The sequence below is a fragment of the Thunnus albacares genome, chromosome 19 (assembly GCF_914725855.1).
Source record: "Thunnus albacares chromosome 19, fThuAlb1.1, whole genome shotgun sequence".
Lineage (NCBI taxonomy): Eukaryota > Metazoa > Chordata > Actinopteri > Scombriformes > Scombridae > Thunnus > Thunnus albacares.
The window spans coordinates 19366529-19379321 of record NC_058124.1 but is presented as its reverse complement, the minus strand read 5'-3'; the positions used below and the strand labels follow the sequence as shown (position 1 = coordinate 19379321).

General features: G+C 38.0%; 1 protein-coding gene across 1 annotated transcript; it reads left to right on the top strand.

The window, feature by feature from the left end:
• The first annotated feature begins 1418 nt into the window (after window positions 1-1418).
• On the top strand, window positions 1419-11091 carry csnk2b (casein kinase 2, beta polypeptide). Its single transcript, XM_044335803.1, has 7 exons — window positions 1419-1559; window positions 2160-2241; window positions 3515-3617; window positions 4258-4373; window positions 5903-5978; window positions 6971-7160; window positions 8535-11091. The coding sequence occupies exons 2-7, from the start codon at window positions 2170-2172 to the stop codon at window positions 8623-8625; spliced, it is 648 nt and encodes a 215-aa protein (XP_044191738.1). The 5' UTR covers window positions 1419-1559; window positions 2160-2169; the 3' UTR covers window positions 8626-11091.
• Window positions 11092-12793: the final 1702 nt, after the last annotated feature.

Below are 12793 nucleotides of genomic sequence, written 5' to 3'. Positions count from 1 at the left end.
GAAGAGATATGATGTTAAGTTACCACAAACCTCATTAGAAGTATCTTGAAATCAAAACTTAGTAATATGCTTTAATATATTACAATCTGTTAGTGGTGGAAAGTAACTAAGTACATTTACTTAATGTACAATTTTGAGGTAATTGTACTTTACTTGAGTATTTCCATTTTGTCCGCTACATTTCAGAGGGAAATATTGTAGTTTTTACACCACCACATTAATTTCACAGCTATAGTTACTGGTTACTTTTCAGCTTAATACTGTAATACATAAAACATATGATCAGTTGATAAAAATGTGTAATTTTATATATTTGACTATTTAACAGTATAACATTAAAATGCTGCTTACATTTACACATCAATCAGTTTTGATACTCGAATGATATATATACATGTATGTTATATAACACTAAATTGGTCCATTTTGCTTAATGAGTACTTTTGATACTTTAAGTACATTTTGCGGACAATACTTTTACTTAAGATTTTGAATGCAGGACTTTTACTTGTAATTGAGTATTTTTCATTGTGGTATTGCCACTTTTACTTAAGTAAAAGATTTGACTACTTCTTCCACCACTGTCTGTTGTCAGCTAGATGATATGAAAACTCAAACAGTACATTTTAAAAAAAAATAGTGGGATTACAGTTGTATGTGGCCAAAAATACAATCTTTTAGATATGTTACTTATGTTATTAAGGCTTGTATCATTTTTATCATTATCTTTATGGAGTACTTATATATACATATACAGTAAATACATATATAAATATAGAGAGAAAAGAGGAAGAGGAAACAAGACTTAAATTTTCTACTTTAGTGTTTAAAATCAAACAAAAAGGCTGCTGAAATACTAAAATCAAAGCTATTTAAACGACAGATTCATGTTTTTTTTTAAGTCTGTCTTAAAATGTAAGTGATGGGGGCCAGAATCCACAGTCCTCCTTCTGTACAAAATGTATTTAAAAGTTTATCTGAAGCTAATATGAAGCTTCAGCCATCCAAATGAGTCAAATCAAGTAGATATCTTTCAACGTTAAAGGGAAACACTGTCCGAGGAAGCACAAATTTGATGCTAAAAAGACTAAATGTGGCAGATATCCACTTGATATGATTAACTCAGACATCATATAAGCTTCAGATAAACTTTTAAATGCATTTTTTGTACAAAATAACTATATTGTGGACACACTGTAGATTTGGGCCCCCATCACCTACAATGAAAGCACATTTGAAGGGGATCTTTTAACAGCCAGTATGAACAGGAGGAATGATTACAGCGAGGAAAACCTCTTTCAGTGTTCATATGAACACCTGACTGTTGTTTTAAGACAGAAGTGAACAATTTTATGTCATCAAAGAATATGTAATACTCAAACTAAACGTTGAGCGGCAGTAGTACACAATCTGCGCTGCATCCTGCCGTCGAGACACCAGAGGAAGAAGGAGACCTAGCGGGGGTGAACTGGGAGGTGGTGTCCATCTTATTTACACCCGTGAGATCGCTAAATATTTGATCTGCCGGATTTTACAGCAACATAAAAGTTGAAAACCGGGTAAGCTGGAAGAAATACGCAACTAACTATACTCAGACGGTTAAACGCGGTCGCTCAGACTCCCCCAGAAAGCGCCGATCTTCTTCATGAGGCCTGTTGTCTAACGATGCGCCATATTGAATTTCATTTTGGATGCTAGCCGTTAGCGGGTTGTAGCTTAACGAGCTAACGTCGGCTACATTAACAGTTTGTCGTCTTGTATAACTGCACTATATATTTAGAGTTGGGTTTACCATGAATAATGCATGTTTTTGATGGATTCACGGTCATTTTTGCAACGCAGCGGCAAACTTATAAAACTAACTGTTGGAAAGATAATGCTGCTAGCTAGTTAGCCTAGCCTTAATCAATTCTGACCGGTCAGTCACTAATTATTTCCTCATACAGCCAAGTTATTCGTTTGTGGAAAGGCTATTATTCTTACACGGTATCTGTTTTGGCCAATTACTTACTTATATAAGATATAATATAAATATTATGGAAAAATCTAACCAGCCGCAGGCATTAACATTGAATTTGAGACTGAAAGTTCTCAGACTTGTGTGAATATAGTGTTAATTTATTTTCTGTATCTTCATGTTTCCATGTCTCTCTTTAAAGGTCTTCAGAGATGAGTAGTTCAGAAGAAGTGTCATGGATCTCCTGGTTCTGTGGCCTGAGGGGGAATGAGTTTTTTTGTGAGGTGAGTTGCCTCATTCTCCTGTACTTTCATCTGTCTTATGTCCACAGCTGCAATGATTAGTGGACTTATTGATTAATCAATCTACAGAAAGTTAATCTCCAACTATTTTGATAATCCATTAATTGTTTTTGAATCAGTTTTTAAGAAAGAATAAAAAAAAGTTTCTGTTTGCAGCTTCTTAACTGAATATTTTCTGGTTTATTTAGTCTTCTATTACAGTAAAATTAATATATTTAGTTTGTGGACTGCTGATCAGGATAAAAGAAGACATTTGAGGAAACACTTTGGGTTTTGGGAAACAGTGATCGACGTTTTTCACCATTTTCTGACATTTTGCAGAACAAATAACTAATCGAGTAATTATGAAAATAATTGTTACTTGCAGCCTTATATATATCTATGAATTGTTCTCATCCAGTTAGAAATGTATCAGTGAAATTAAATTAAAAGCTGGACTTAAAAAAACTTTAAAACATTCAATCCCACAGTTATGAGTCCAGCAGAATGTATTATACTCCTTATTGGCATATTTTTCTTACTGTTATTTTTACTAAATACACCTGGACTAGTGCTGCAACTAACAGTTATTTTCATTATCACTTAATCTGTTGATTATGTTCTCAATTAATCGACTAATTGTTTAGTCTATAAAATGTCAGAAAATGAGAAATCCCCATCACTGTTCCCAAAGCTCAACATGACGTCCTTAAATGTCTCCTTTTGTTCTGAGCAACAGTCTACAACTCAAAGATATTTTAAGTTATGGACTGTTTCACTATCATAGAAACAAGAAAAATATTCACATTTGAGAAGCTGGAACCAGAGAATTTGGCCTTTTTTTTCCCTTAAAGAATGACTCCAAGTAAGTAATTGATTTATCAAAATAACCGGTGCTGACTGTACACATTGTATCACAGTCCTGCATGGGTATCTCCTGTAACTCGGACATCTCAGGTACACATCCGTTCATAAAACTGCCTACTGTAAAAAATGTTGAATGTACGAACTCACTGTAGAGTCGGAAATCTTCTTAGTTACTTATAAGCTGAGAACAATCCACATCAGGTGACTTTAAAGTAATAAAATACATGATTTATTCAGATAGAGAAAGGTTTCTTCCATTAAAAGTAATACAAATCATGTAAAATCAACGATGGCACATGTAAGTGAGAAAGCAGTCATGTGGCATCTTTGACTGATCTTTGTTATATTCCACAGTAAGTTCTCACCAAATAATCCGTTTTTCTCATCCGTCTCATTTCCCGTCTATCAGGTGGATGAAGACTATATCCAGGACAAGTTCAACCTGACGGGGCTCAATGAGCAGGTTCCTCACTACCGCCAGGCCCTAGACATGATCCTGGACCTTGAACCAGGTCTGTATGTTACATTCATGCCTCCACACTCTCAAATTTAGTTTAGCTCTGGTTACCACCCTAAATATTGTATCAGTGGAGAGAAAAACAACCCCAAACACCAGCAGAGAAGCCTTAAGCAACTGTAAAACAAACAAATGCTGAGACTGAATGTTGATCTGCGTCTTCATGTGGAGCACAGATCAAGAGTTAAGATTAAAGCAGCTGCAGGAGTCACCATTAGTGTTCCTGACTTAAACGTCTGCCATTCGGTTATTTTAAGCGCTTTTGCACATGACAAGTAATAAATAAAGTTTAGGAGGGTCATGTGATTTCAGGATTCTTTCGTTTTAAGCCTGTTTAGCCTGCCCTGCTTGTGTGCAGGCTGCGTCTCTCTTTTCTTAGATCATTACAAACAACAGATAGCAGTGCAGGTGTTCGTTTCATCTTGCAAGTCCTCTTCAGGCTTCTTTAGATCTTTTGTTGTCTCTGTTTTGTGCCTTTTTTAAGGATTTATTGATGTATCACGCTTTGAAAACCATCATGTGTCCCTATTCTCTCTGTTGTGCTTCTGGTGTTCCCCCGTCCTTTTTTAAAACTCTTTTTCATTCATTTCTTTCAACTGTCAGAAACCTCAACAATCTTCTCTGTCTTTTTTTAGACGAGGAGCTGGAGGACAATCCCAACCAGAGCGACCTGATAGAGCAGGCAGCTGAGATGCTGTACGGCCTCATCCACGCACGCTACATCCTCACTAACCGAGGCATCGCACAGATGGTAGGCGCCTTCTGTGTCAGCATAAACCCCCACCGCTGTCTGTATTAGAGAAGCTGTTTTTCCATCACCTTTTTTTTTTTTTTTTTTTCTCTTGACGAGGTGGAAAATTATTTACAGCGTGTGAGATGATGCCTGCAAGTTTGAACATGACAGTTGAATTCTGATGCAGTACAGCAGGTTTAACAGGAAGAATGGGGTCATTTAATATATTCAGTGATGGGTTATAATGCTAGATTTATGTTGGGAAATAAATAGACTTTTTATCAGCTGTCATTACAAGAGTTAAACTCAAGCAAGTTGCTGCCAAGCTCAGCTTTCAGTGGCGCTTTACCTTCAAAACCTAACAGGTTTTTGTTGAATTGTTACTTTTTGGCCAAGGTGTCATTAAACAGAAGGTAGACAAACTAACAAGAACTTGCAGTATAATAAACTCAAAGGCGATATCACTGCAATAGTTAAAAAGCTTATGATGTTCAATTATTCAGTGTCACTGTGTCGGGGAGGTGGTGATTCATCTCTGTAGTTCTTGAAGCCGTAATTCGTGGTGTTGTTGGATTGTTTTGCAAGATTTTTTTTCCAATATTCACATTGACTCAAAACGAACAGCAGAGAAATGATCCTTGAAATTAGAGCTGCAGTGATTAATCGATGAGTCAACGGACTGAAAATGAATTGCCAACTTTTTGGATAATTGTAGTAAGTAAGTAATTTTTTAGGGGAAAAAATGTCCAAATTCTCAGATTCCAGCTGTTAAGTCATATATGATAGTAAAGTGAATATGAAAGATGTTGGAGGACGTCACCTTAGGCTTCAGGGAACAGTGATGTTCACAATTGTCGTACATTTTATTGACCAAACAATTAATCAGGAAAATAATTGCCAGATGAATCAACAATGGAAACCCACCTAAAAAAGCTGAACTGTACTGTTATCAAAGTGGCCTCTATATTTCACCTCCCTCATTTAATCCTGTCACTTCCATATATTTCATCAAGCTCGACTTAACACTTATGATTTATTTATTGCACGTCACATTTAATTTTTGCACTTTTCATATTTCATACACTTAATTTCTTTGTCCGTCGTACAGTCTACATGTCCTTTGTACAGTTAATATTTCATATCAAGATTTGTATCCCATTTCAAAACTATTATTATTCCTGTGGAAAAGGCTCCCTAGAGTCCCTGATACGGAAATTCACTTGGCCTATTACCTGTCACTTTTTATAACTGGGACTCTTAGTTCACTGAAGCAGCTCTATGATAGTTAACAGCAGGTGTTCAACAGCGGAGAGGCTGTTAGTTTAGTTTCTGCAGTCGAAGAGACAGAAGAAGCTGCTTGTTGCTGTTGTGTGCAAACGCCAAGACACATTCTTTGTATGCTGCATACTTGTCTACGCGATCTTTTCTGTATATACAACAGCCCCAGCTGAGAAAATGTGGTTCCTTTTGTCCTGACCTAAATTATTATCGTTATTCTCATCATCGTCATCATCATTTAATCTTAAACTCTCTTTTTTTCCTTGTAGTTGGAGAAATATCAGCAGGGAGACTTTGGCTATTGTCCCCGGGTGTATTGTGAGAATCAGCCTATGCTTCCTATTGGTGAGTAAAATGTATTATGACTATTGTAATTTATTATTTTAAACAATTTATTAGGAGTGCAAGTCTTTGGGAATCTCACAATTCGATTTAAAACCGATTCTTGACTGAATGAATAGAAAAGGGGGCACTATTTTCACTCTCTTGCTCCAGTGTACTGAGTGTCTTTTGTCCACTGAAATACAATATGAAACATAACTGGCAGAAAAGATAAACAGTCTGCAGCCTATTTATTTTAAAAAGTTAACAACATTAATTAATTTGAAAGCATCTTACAGTCTCCTACCTGTATTTAGAATAACACAGTGAGGGGGAGGCGGAGCGCTCTGCTGCGTTGTTATTAATGTCAAGTCTCCAGCAGCGGAGAGCAGCCTCTCTGCTGCACTGTCAGCTCTGGGGAAAGAGTCTGCTAATGTTAGTCAGGGTGACGGCATAGAAAGTTCATAATATAAAGCAAAGGTAATTATTTAGTCATTAAATCAAAACATGCTCGCAACTGCTGCATTTATGTTTAAAAAGTGTTACCTCGGATGCCACTTACTATATAGCAAGCCACAGAATAAGACAGAGAACAAGATGGTGTATATAACTGTGAAAAGTTTGTGGTTTCCATGACGATACTTATTGGTGTCACACTGTCTTTTTTTTTTTTTGCTTGAGGTCTTTATTCAGCACTGGAATCAGCATTTTGCATGAGGTTCAAAGAATCAAAGAGTTATTCAGGAATTTAGCTGCAGTCTGTTCTTGGCTTTGCATGTGTAAAAACATACAACAGCTCATTGCTCATCACTCGTGGCCTTATTCGAAATATTGTCCTCTTATTTTTTTACTTTTTTCAGTAAGGACCATATTTCAAGATCTAGGAACGAGGACTTTTTTTTTGCAATAGCAGTGTCCCAGTATAAGTTAGTGCTGTCTCTATTGTAGATATGATATATTGAATTACTATCTAAGCCAGTCTCTTCCCTCCTGCTCCTCTTCCTCCACCTCCACAGGCCTGTCAGACATCCCAGGAGAGGCCATGGTGAAGCTGTACTGCCCCAAGTGCATGGACGTCTACACACCCAAGTCCTCCAGGCACCACCACACAGATGGAGCCTACTTTGGCACTGGTTTCCCCCACATGCTCTTCATGGTTCACCCTGAGTACAGGCCCAAGAGGCCCGCCAATCAGTTTGTCCCAAGGTGAGTGTAGCAGATCGAACTTAAAAGGTGTCCAGAGAGCAGTATCACTACATTCACACAGCAGCGTCAAAGGGTTAAAATCAAACAAATACACACAAACAACAAGGAAAAAGGTATTTAGGGCAGCCCTAAAACTATGATCCTTCATGATCATCAAAAGTACATTTTAATTTGAATACTGAACAAAATAAACACCCAAATAATTCAGGTCAGAATCGTGCGGCTGCACAATTTAAGGTTGTGGGTGTATCCTCACTTCAAAGCCAAAACACAACGCTGCAGGCGACACGAAGATTAAAGATGAATCCGCTCACTCTTCATGTCATAATATTGCAGAACAATCTGTATTCACGGTGTGATCCGCTCTGACAGAGATTGACATATACAGGCATGTTTGATGCTTCTGCAGTCTCAGCCAGCTAACAACGCTCCGATTGTGACATCAGCAGTATTTTTTTTTTTTTTTTTTACTGTAAGAGACAGTTTGAAACCCATTTTGAACGAAGAAGCATTTTTAAGCCATGCAGTGTCAGATTTGGATGACAGAAAAAAAATCTGAACTTAAATTCCCAGAAATTATACCACATGACAAGTAAGAGCTTAGTGATGTTTTCCCACCTGCCGTCTGTGATGATTCATAACATGACAAGGAAATAGAGCTGAAAATGATAAATGGATTGTTTTTTGCAAGCAGAAATGCAAAACATTCTTTTGTTCCTGCTTCTCCCGTGTGAAGGTTTACTGCATTTCTTGATTTTTATATCAATTTAAAGTAAATGTCTTTAGGTTTTGGTCAACTGGATGGACAAAACAATCAATTTTAAAACATGACCTTTGGCTCTGGGAAATTACAGCAGACATTTTTTTGATTTTAAGATTTAGACATTTTACACATCGTGGAAAAACTAAAATTTAAATTAATGGAATTATTAGAGATATCACCCAGAATTAAGGAAATAATCCGCAGATTAATCTAATGAAAGTAATTATTAGTTTCAGCCTTAGGAGACCAAGAGAAATACTTGTTGTTGGTTTATTGTTGATAGGAATTGCATGCTTGTCTGTATCGCAACCTATTTTTTAAATTTTTGGCTGATTACACAAACATTTAAGCTATTAAAGTCTTAATTTTGTCACATTTCTGATCACTTGAAGACACTCAAGTGTTTTGTTTTTTTGGTTTTTTTTGTCAAGTTTTCCCTGCATCCAATTTCATTTGGTTGTGACATCCGTTTGCAGCAGCGCATGTTTAGTTATTTGTATTTGATGTTGCTATTTGTAGCTTTAGTTGCGAGGCATATTTTACGTCATGCAGCTGGAATGTTATTATTTCTTCAAAATGCTCAGATGTTTGTTTGCGTCTTCTTTCTCCAGGTTGTACGGGTTCAAGATCCACCCCATGGCCTACCAGCTGCAGCTGCAAGCAGCCTCCAGCTTCAAGAGCCCCGTCAAGGCCATCCGCTAGAAGACAGATGAAGAGGAAGAGGAAGAGGAGCATGGATTTGTAGAGAGAGAGAGAGAGAGAGAGAGAAGACAGGAAATAATTATTGTCAGATGGGGGAGAGGTCACCTGCATTTTACAAAGCTCTTCAGATGTCCCCTCCCCACCCTGAAGACTGTATTATTTTGGTTTAGTTTAGGGCAAATGAAAACAAAAGTGTAAAGATTTTTGAGTGTGAGTGAGACACAAGAACGTACAGCCATGATCTTCACCACATACACGTGCACACACACACAAACAAACAAACACATACACTTGCAGTCACACACTTGGGATTCCATGCACGTACCTTACCAAACTCATCAGTGCCAAAAACAGGAGGTGAGGTAAGAGGAAGCTGAACAATACAGGGGCTCCATGCTGCTGCTTTATGAGCACACTGATAAGGAAAATTATTCTATCGTTGGGTGACACTACAGGATCTGTAGAAAGAGTTTTAATGTACGGGGCTGTTACATGAGACAGAAAGCTTAAAAAAAAAAAAAAAAAAAGAAAGAAAAAGTGCAATGTTTGGTCAGTTTTCACCTCTGGCTCTGTGGTTTTTTTTCTGTATTTGGCACAGTTTGGTAAAGAGTGGTGGTAAACCCTCCGTCATTGGAAGCCTGCCTCCTCTCCCCGTTAGCCCCCTCCCCACCCCCCTCAACCCCCAGTGCATGTACACTCAGGCTGGCACTCGCAGAGACAGTTTGGACGGGTGTTTTTCTGTATCACTCGTTTGTAAAAAGAAGAACAAGAAGAAAAAAAAAATTTGGTTGCTGTTTCTGTCTGATGTTTTGTGGTGTTGTTGCTGTTTTCACGCAGCGCAAAGCATTCTGTTAAATTTGCCTTAAGATGCAGCGAAAACACCCAGATGGTGTGATTGTTCTTAGAAGAGTCTTTATTTCCTCTGCTGTTAAAGGACGTGTAATAGAAATAGATCAAACTAACATGAACTTCTGAACTGTTCAGACAATTTGTAATCAAGCCTGTGTCATTTCTCCAGCTGTCTGTGCGCGTGTCAAACAACTGTCTTTATTGGTACCCAAGTGAGAATATAACTTGTGCTACGTTTTTTTTTTTTTCCCGCGAGACCCCTCTGCAGCAGCAGCCCACCCACCCCCACACCACCACCACCACCACCACCACCTTCCCCTCATTGCTCCATCTCCCGTAAAGAAATAGTTTTTGGAAATGCGTTTACTTCCTGGCAGAGAGTTAAAGAAAAAGATTGATACCACTCATTTCTGTGACGTAAATATGAAGCGACTGCTAGCGGCCATTTAGCTTAACATAAAGACCGGAAACAGGAGGGAAACATAGCCTGGCTCTGTTCACAGGTGACAAAATCCGCTTAACAGCACCTCCAGAGTTCACTAATGAACATGTTTCGTCTTGTTTGTTTAATCCATACAAAAACAGACGTATAAAAACAAGTTGCGGTGTTACAGGGGACTTCAGGAAGTTATTTTGTCCGAGCCAAGAGATAGTTTGGCACATAAACCCCTGAAACACCGCAACTTCAGCTCTTGTACAGATTAAACAGAAGAGGTGTAATGTGTTGATTAGAGGTGCCGGTAGATTGACTCTCGTTACCTTTGGACTAGAGCTGCAACGATTAATCAAGTGATTGAGAGAAAATTAATCTACAACTATTTTGATGATCGATTAATCATTTTGTCATTTTTTTTCTAAGAAAAAAATATGCAAAAACACTCTGGTTCCAGCTTCTTAAATTGGAATACTTACTGGTTTCTCAAAACATTTTAGGTTGTAGCTTGGGAGACAGTGATCAACATTTTCCACCATTTTCTGACATTTTATAGATCAAACGATGGATTAATCGATAATGAAAATAATCGTTAGTTGCAGCCCTATTTTGGACAGAGCGACAGTCTTTATGCTAAGCTAAACTAAACTGTCTTCTGATCCTAGCCTTTATATTTAGCGTACAAACACGAGCATGTTTTTAATCTTCTCATCTAACTCTTAAGCGTATTTCCCAAAACGTGGAACTATTTGTTTAAAGATCAAGGAGGAGACTCAGAGAAAGAGGAATTTAGACAATCTGAATCCTTTGGCTCACTCCACCACTGCACTGATTCTACTGGTGTCTCTCCACCGCACAGTCTCATTATTTATGTTCAGGTTTAGAGACAAACAGACCACCAGCCGCTTTTTTTTTTTTTTTTTTTTTTTGTTTCTGAAACATCGGGGCAGATACACACATACACACTGCCCTCCCTTCACTCCCTCTCCTGTCTACTTTTGAGTTTGTGTGATTGGAATAGGTTTTTTTTTTTCGTTTTTTGGATTTCATGATACAAGAGAATCGGTATTTATGTGTCCAGATTTTAACTAATGTTTGTCCATGTCGTTGTCGTTGTCTTTCTGCTACTGTGGAAGGGTGAGCAGGATTCAGAATTCTCAATAAACTTCTATTTTCTTTTCATACTTCTTTTGTCTTTTATTTCCCTGTAATGCTGCTGTTCTGCCCTCCTACCACACAGTGTCAGTAGAGAGCTTCTTACTTATGAAAAGCTTCATTTGTCTACATTTCTAAATATTTCTGAGGCACAACTTACTACTAAATTCAAATCTTAAACATGAAAAGATAACATTACACACACGTCATTGCATTCTTTGTTGTGTGTATGTTTTCAAGCTTGAAGGAAGATTTCCTGTGGTGACAGGAGGGAGAGAAATGGTCGTCTTGCTTCTGGGTGTGGCTGCAGTGGCATTTCACATGATTCTGAGTAACAACATTGGTGGGCAAGCACCCACAAACACACGAAAACAAATACACACCATAGAAAAGCACAGGCAAGATCACAAGATCTCAGTCAGGCTTTTGCACTTATCTTTTAATTCACTTTTGATATATGGAGGGGGGGGGGGGGGAGTAATAAGTGAGCAAAATGCATCTTTATTTTCAAAATATGCAGGAAATGAGCGGGCTGCCCTCCTTAGAAACATACAAAACACCTTGAGACGAACTGTTATGGCTTCTTTATGTGTGACTCATAAAAACTGTTTTTCCCTCTTTGCTGCTGTCTTTGGCAAAAAAGTGACTGGCAGGGCTGAGTTGTCTTCATGTGGCCTTACCAAGTCAATTTTTCCAGAGTGCTCCCTCTGGAAGGAGAAGAGGAGAAGGAGGAGGTTCCTTTATGACTAAGGATAACCTCAAACCACAACTCGGGGACCAGCCCTTCTCCTCTTCTTCTTTTGGGAACAAATTTTGTGATGAGGAATCCCCTGTTTTTTTTTATACGAGAGTCTCCTAAAGTTTAGATTTTGTAGGAGAGCCGATTTTCCTCTGATGGTGATGTTCTGAAGAATAATGAGAGGTGTGTGTGTGTGTTTGATTTCACATTTCCACAAAAATGTGGCAATTAAGCAGCTCTGAGTTATAATTTGTTAGTTCAGCTGCTCATAGTGTAGTCATGTGAAATGTTCAGCCTCTCTTTTGCCACACCCAGAGGCAATATTGCAGCACTTTCCCCTCAAAGATTTTTTTATTTTTTGCCTTTGCAATAGATACAACTATTAAGGAGCTCTGCCAACCACAAGCTGAAAAAACACAAAAACACTCCAAAAATATAGTGGTGCTTGAAAGTTTGTGAACCCGATTTCTGTATAATATTACCTAGAACTAGATGAAGGGAATCCAATTAAAACAAATGAGACAAAAACATTAAACTTCATTTATCTATTGAGGAAAATGATCTAATCTTACATATTTATATGAAGCGAGTATTTGACCCCATTTTGCAGCAATACCTTCAACCAAACATTTCTAGTAGCTGTTTATCAGCCCTGCACATCAGCTTGGAGGAATTTTAGCTCATTGCTCCTTACAGAACAGTCTCAATTTGGGGATGTTGGTGCACTTCCTGTATGAATTGCCCACTTAAGGTCCTTCCACAGCATTTTTTTTGGATCAAGGTCAGGATTTTGACTCAGCCATTCCAAAACATTAATTTTCTTCTGCTCTAACCATTCTTTGGTAGAGCGACTTGTGTGTTTAGGGTCGTTGTCTTACTGCATGACCCACTTTCTGTTGAGCTTCAGCTCACAGACTGATACCAAGATATTTTCCTGTGGAATTCGCTGGTATATCTCAGAACTCATAGCTCCATCAATGATTGCTAGCTGT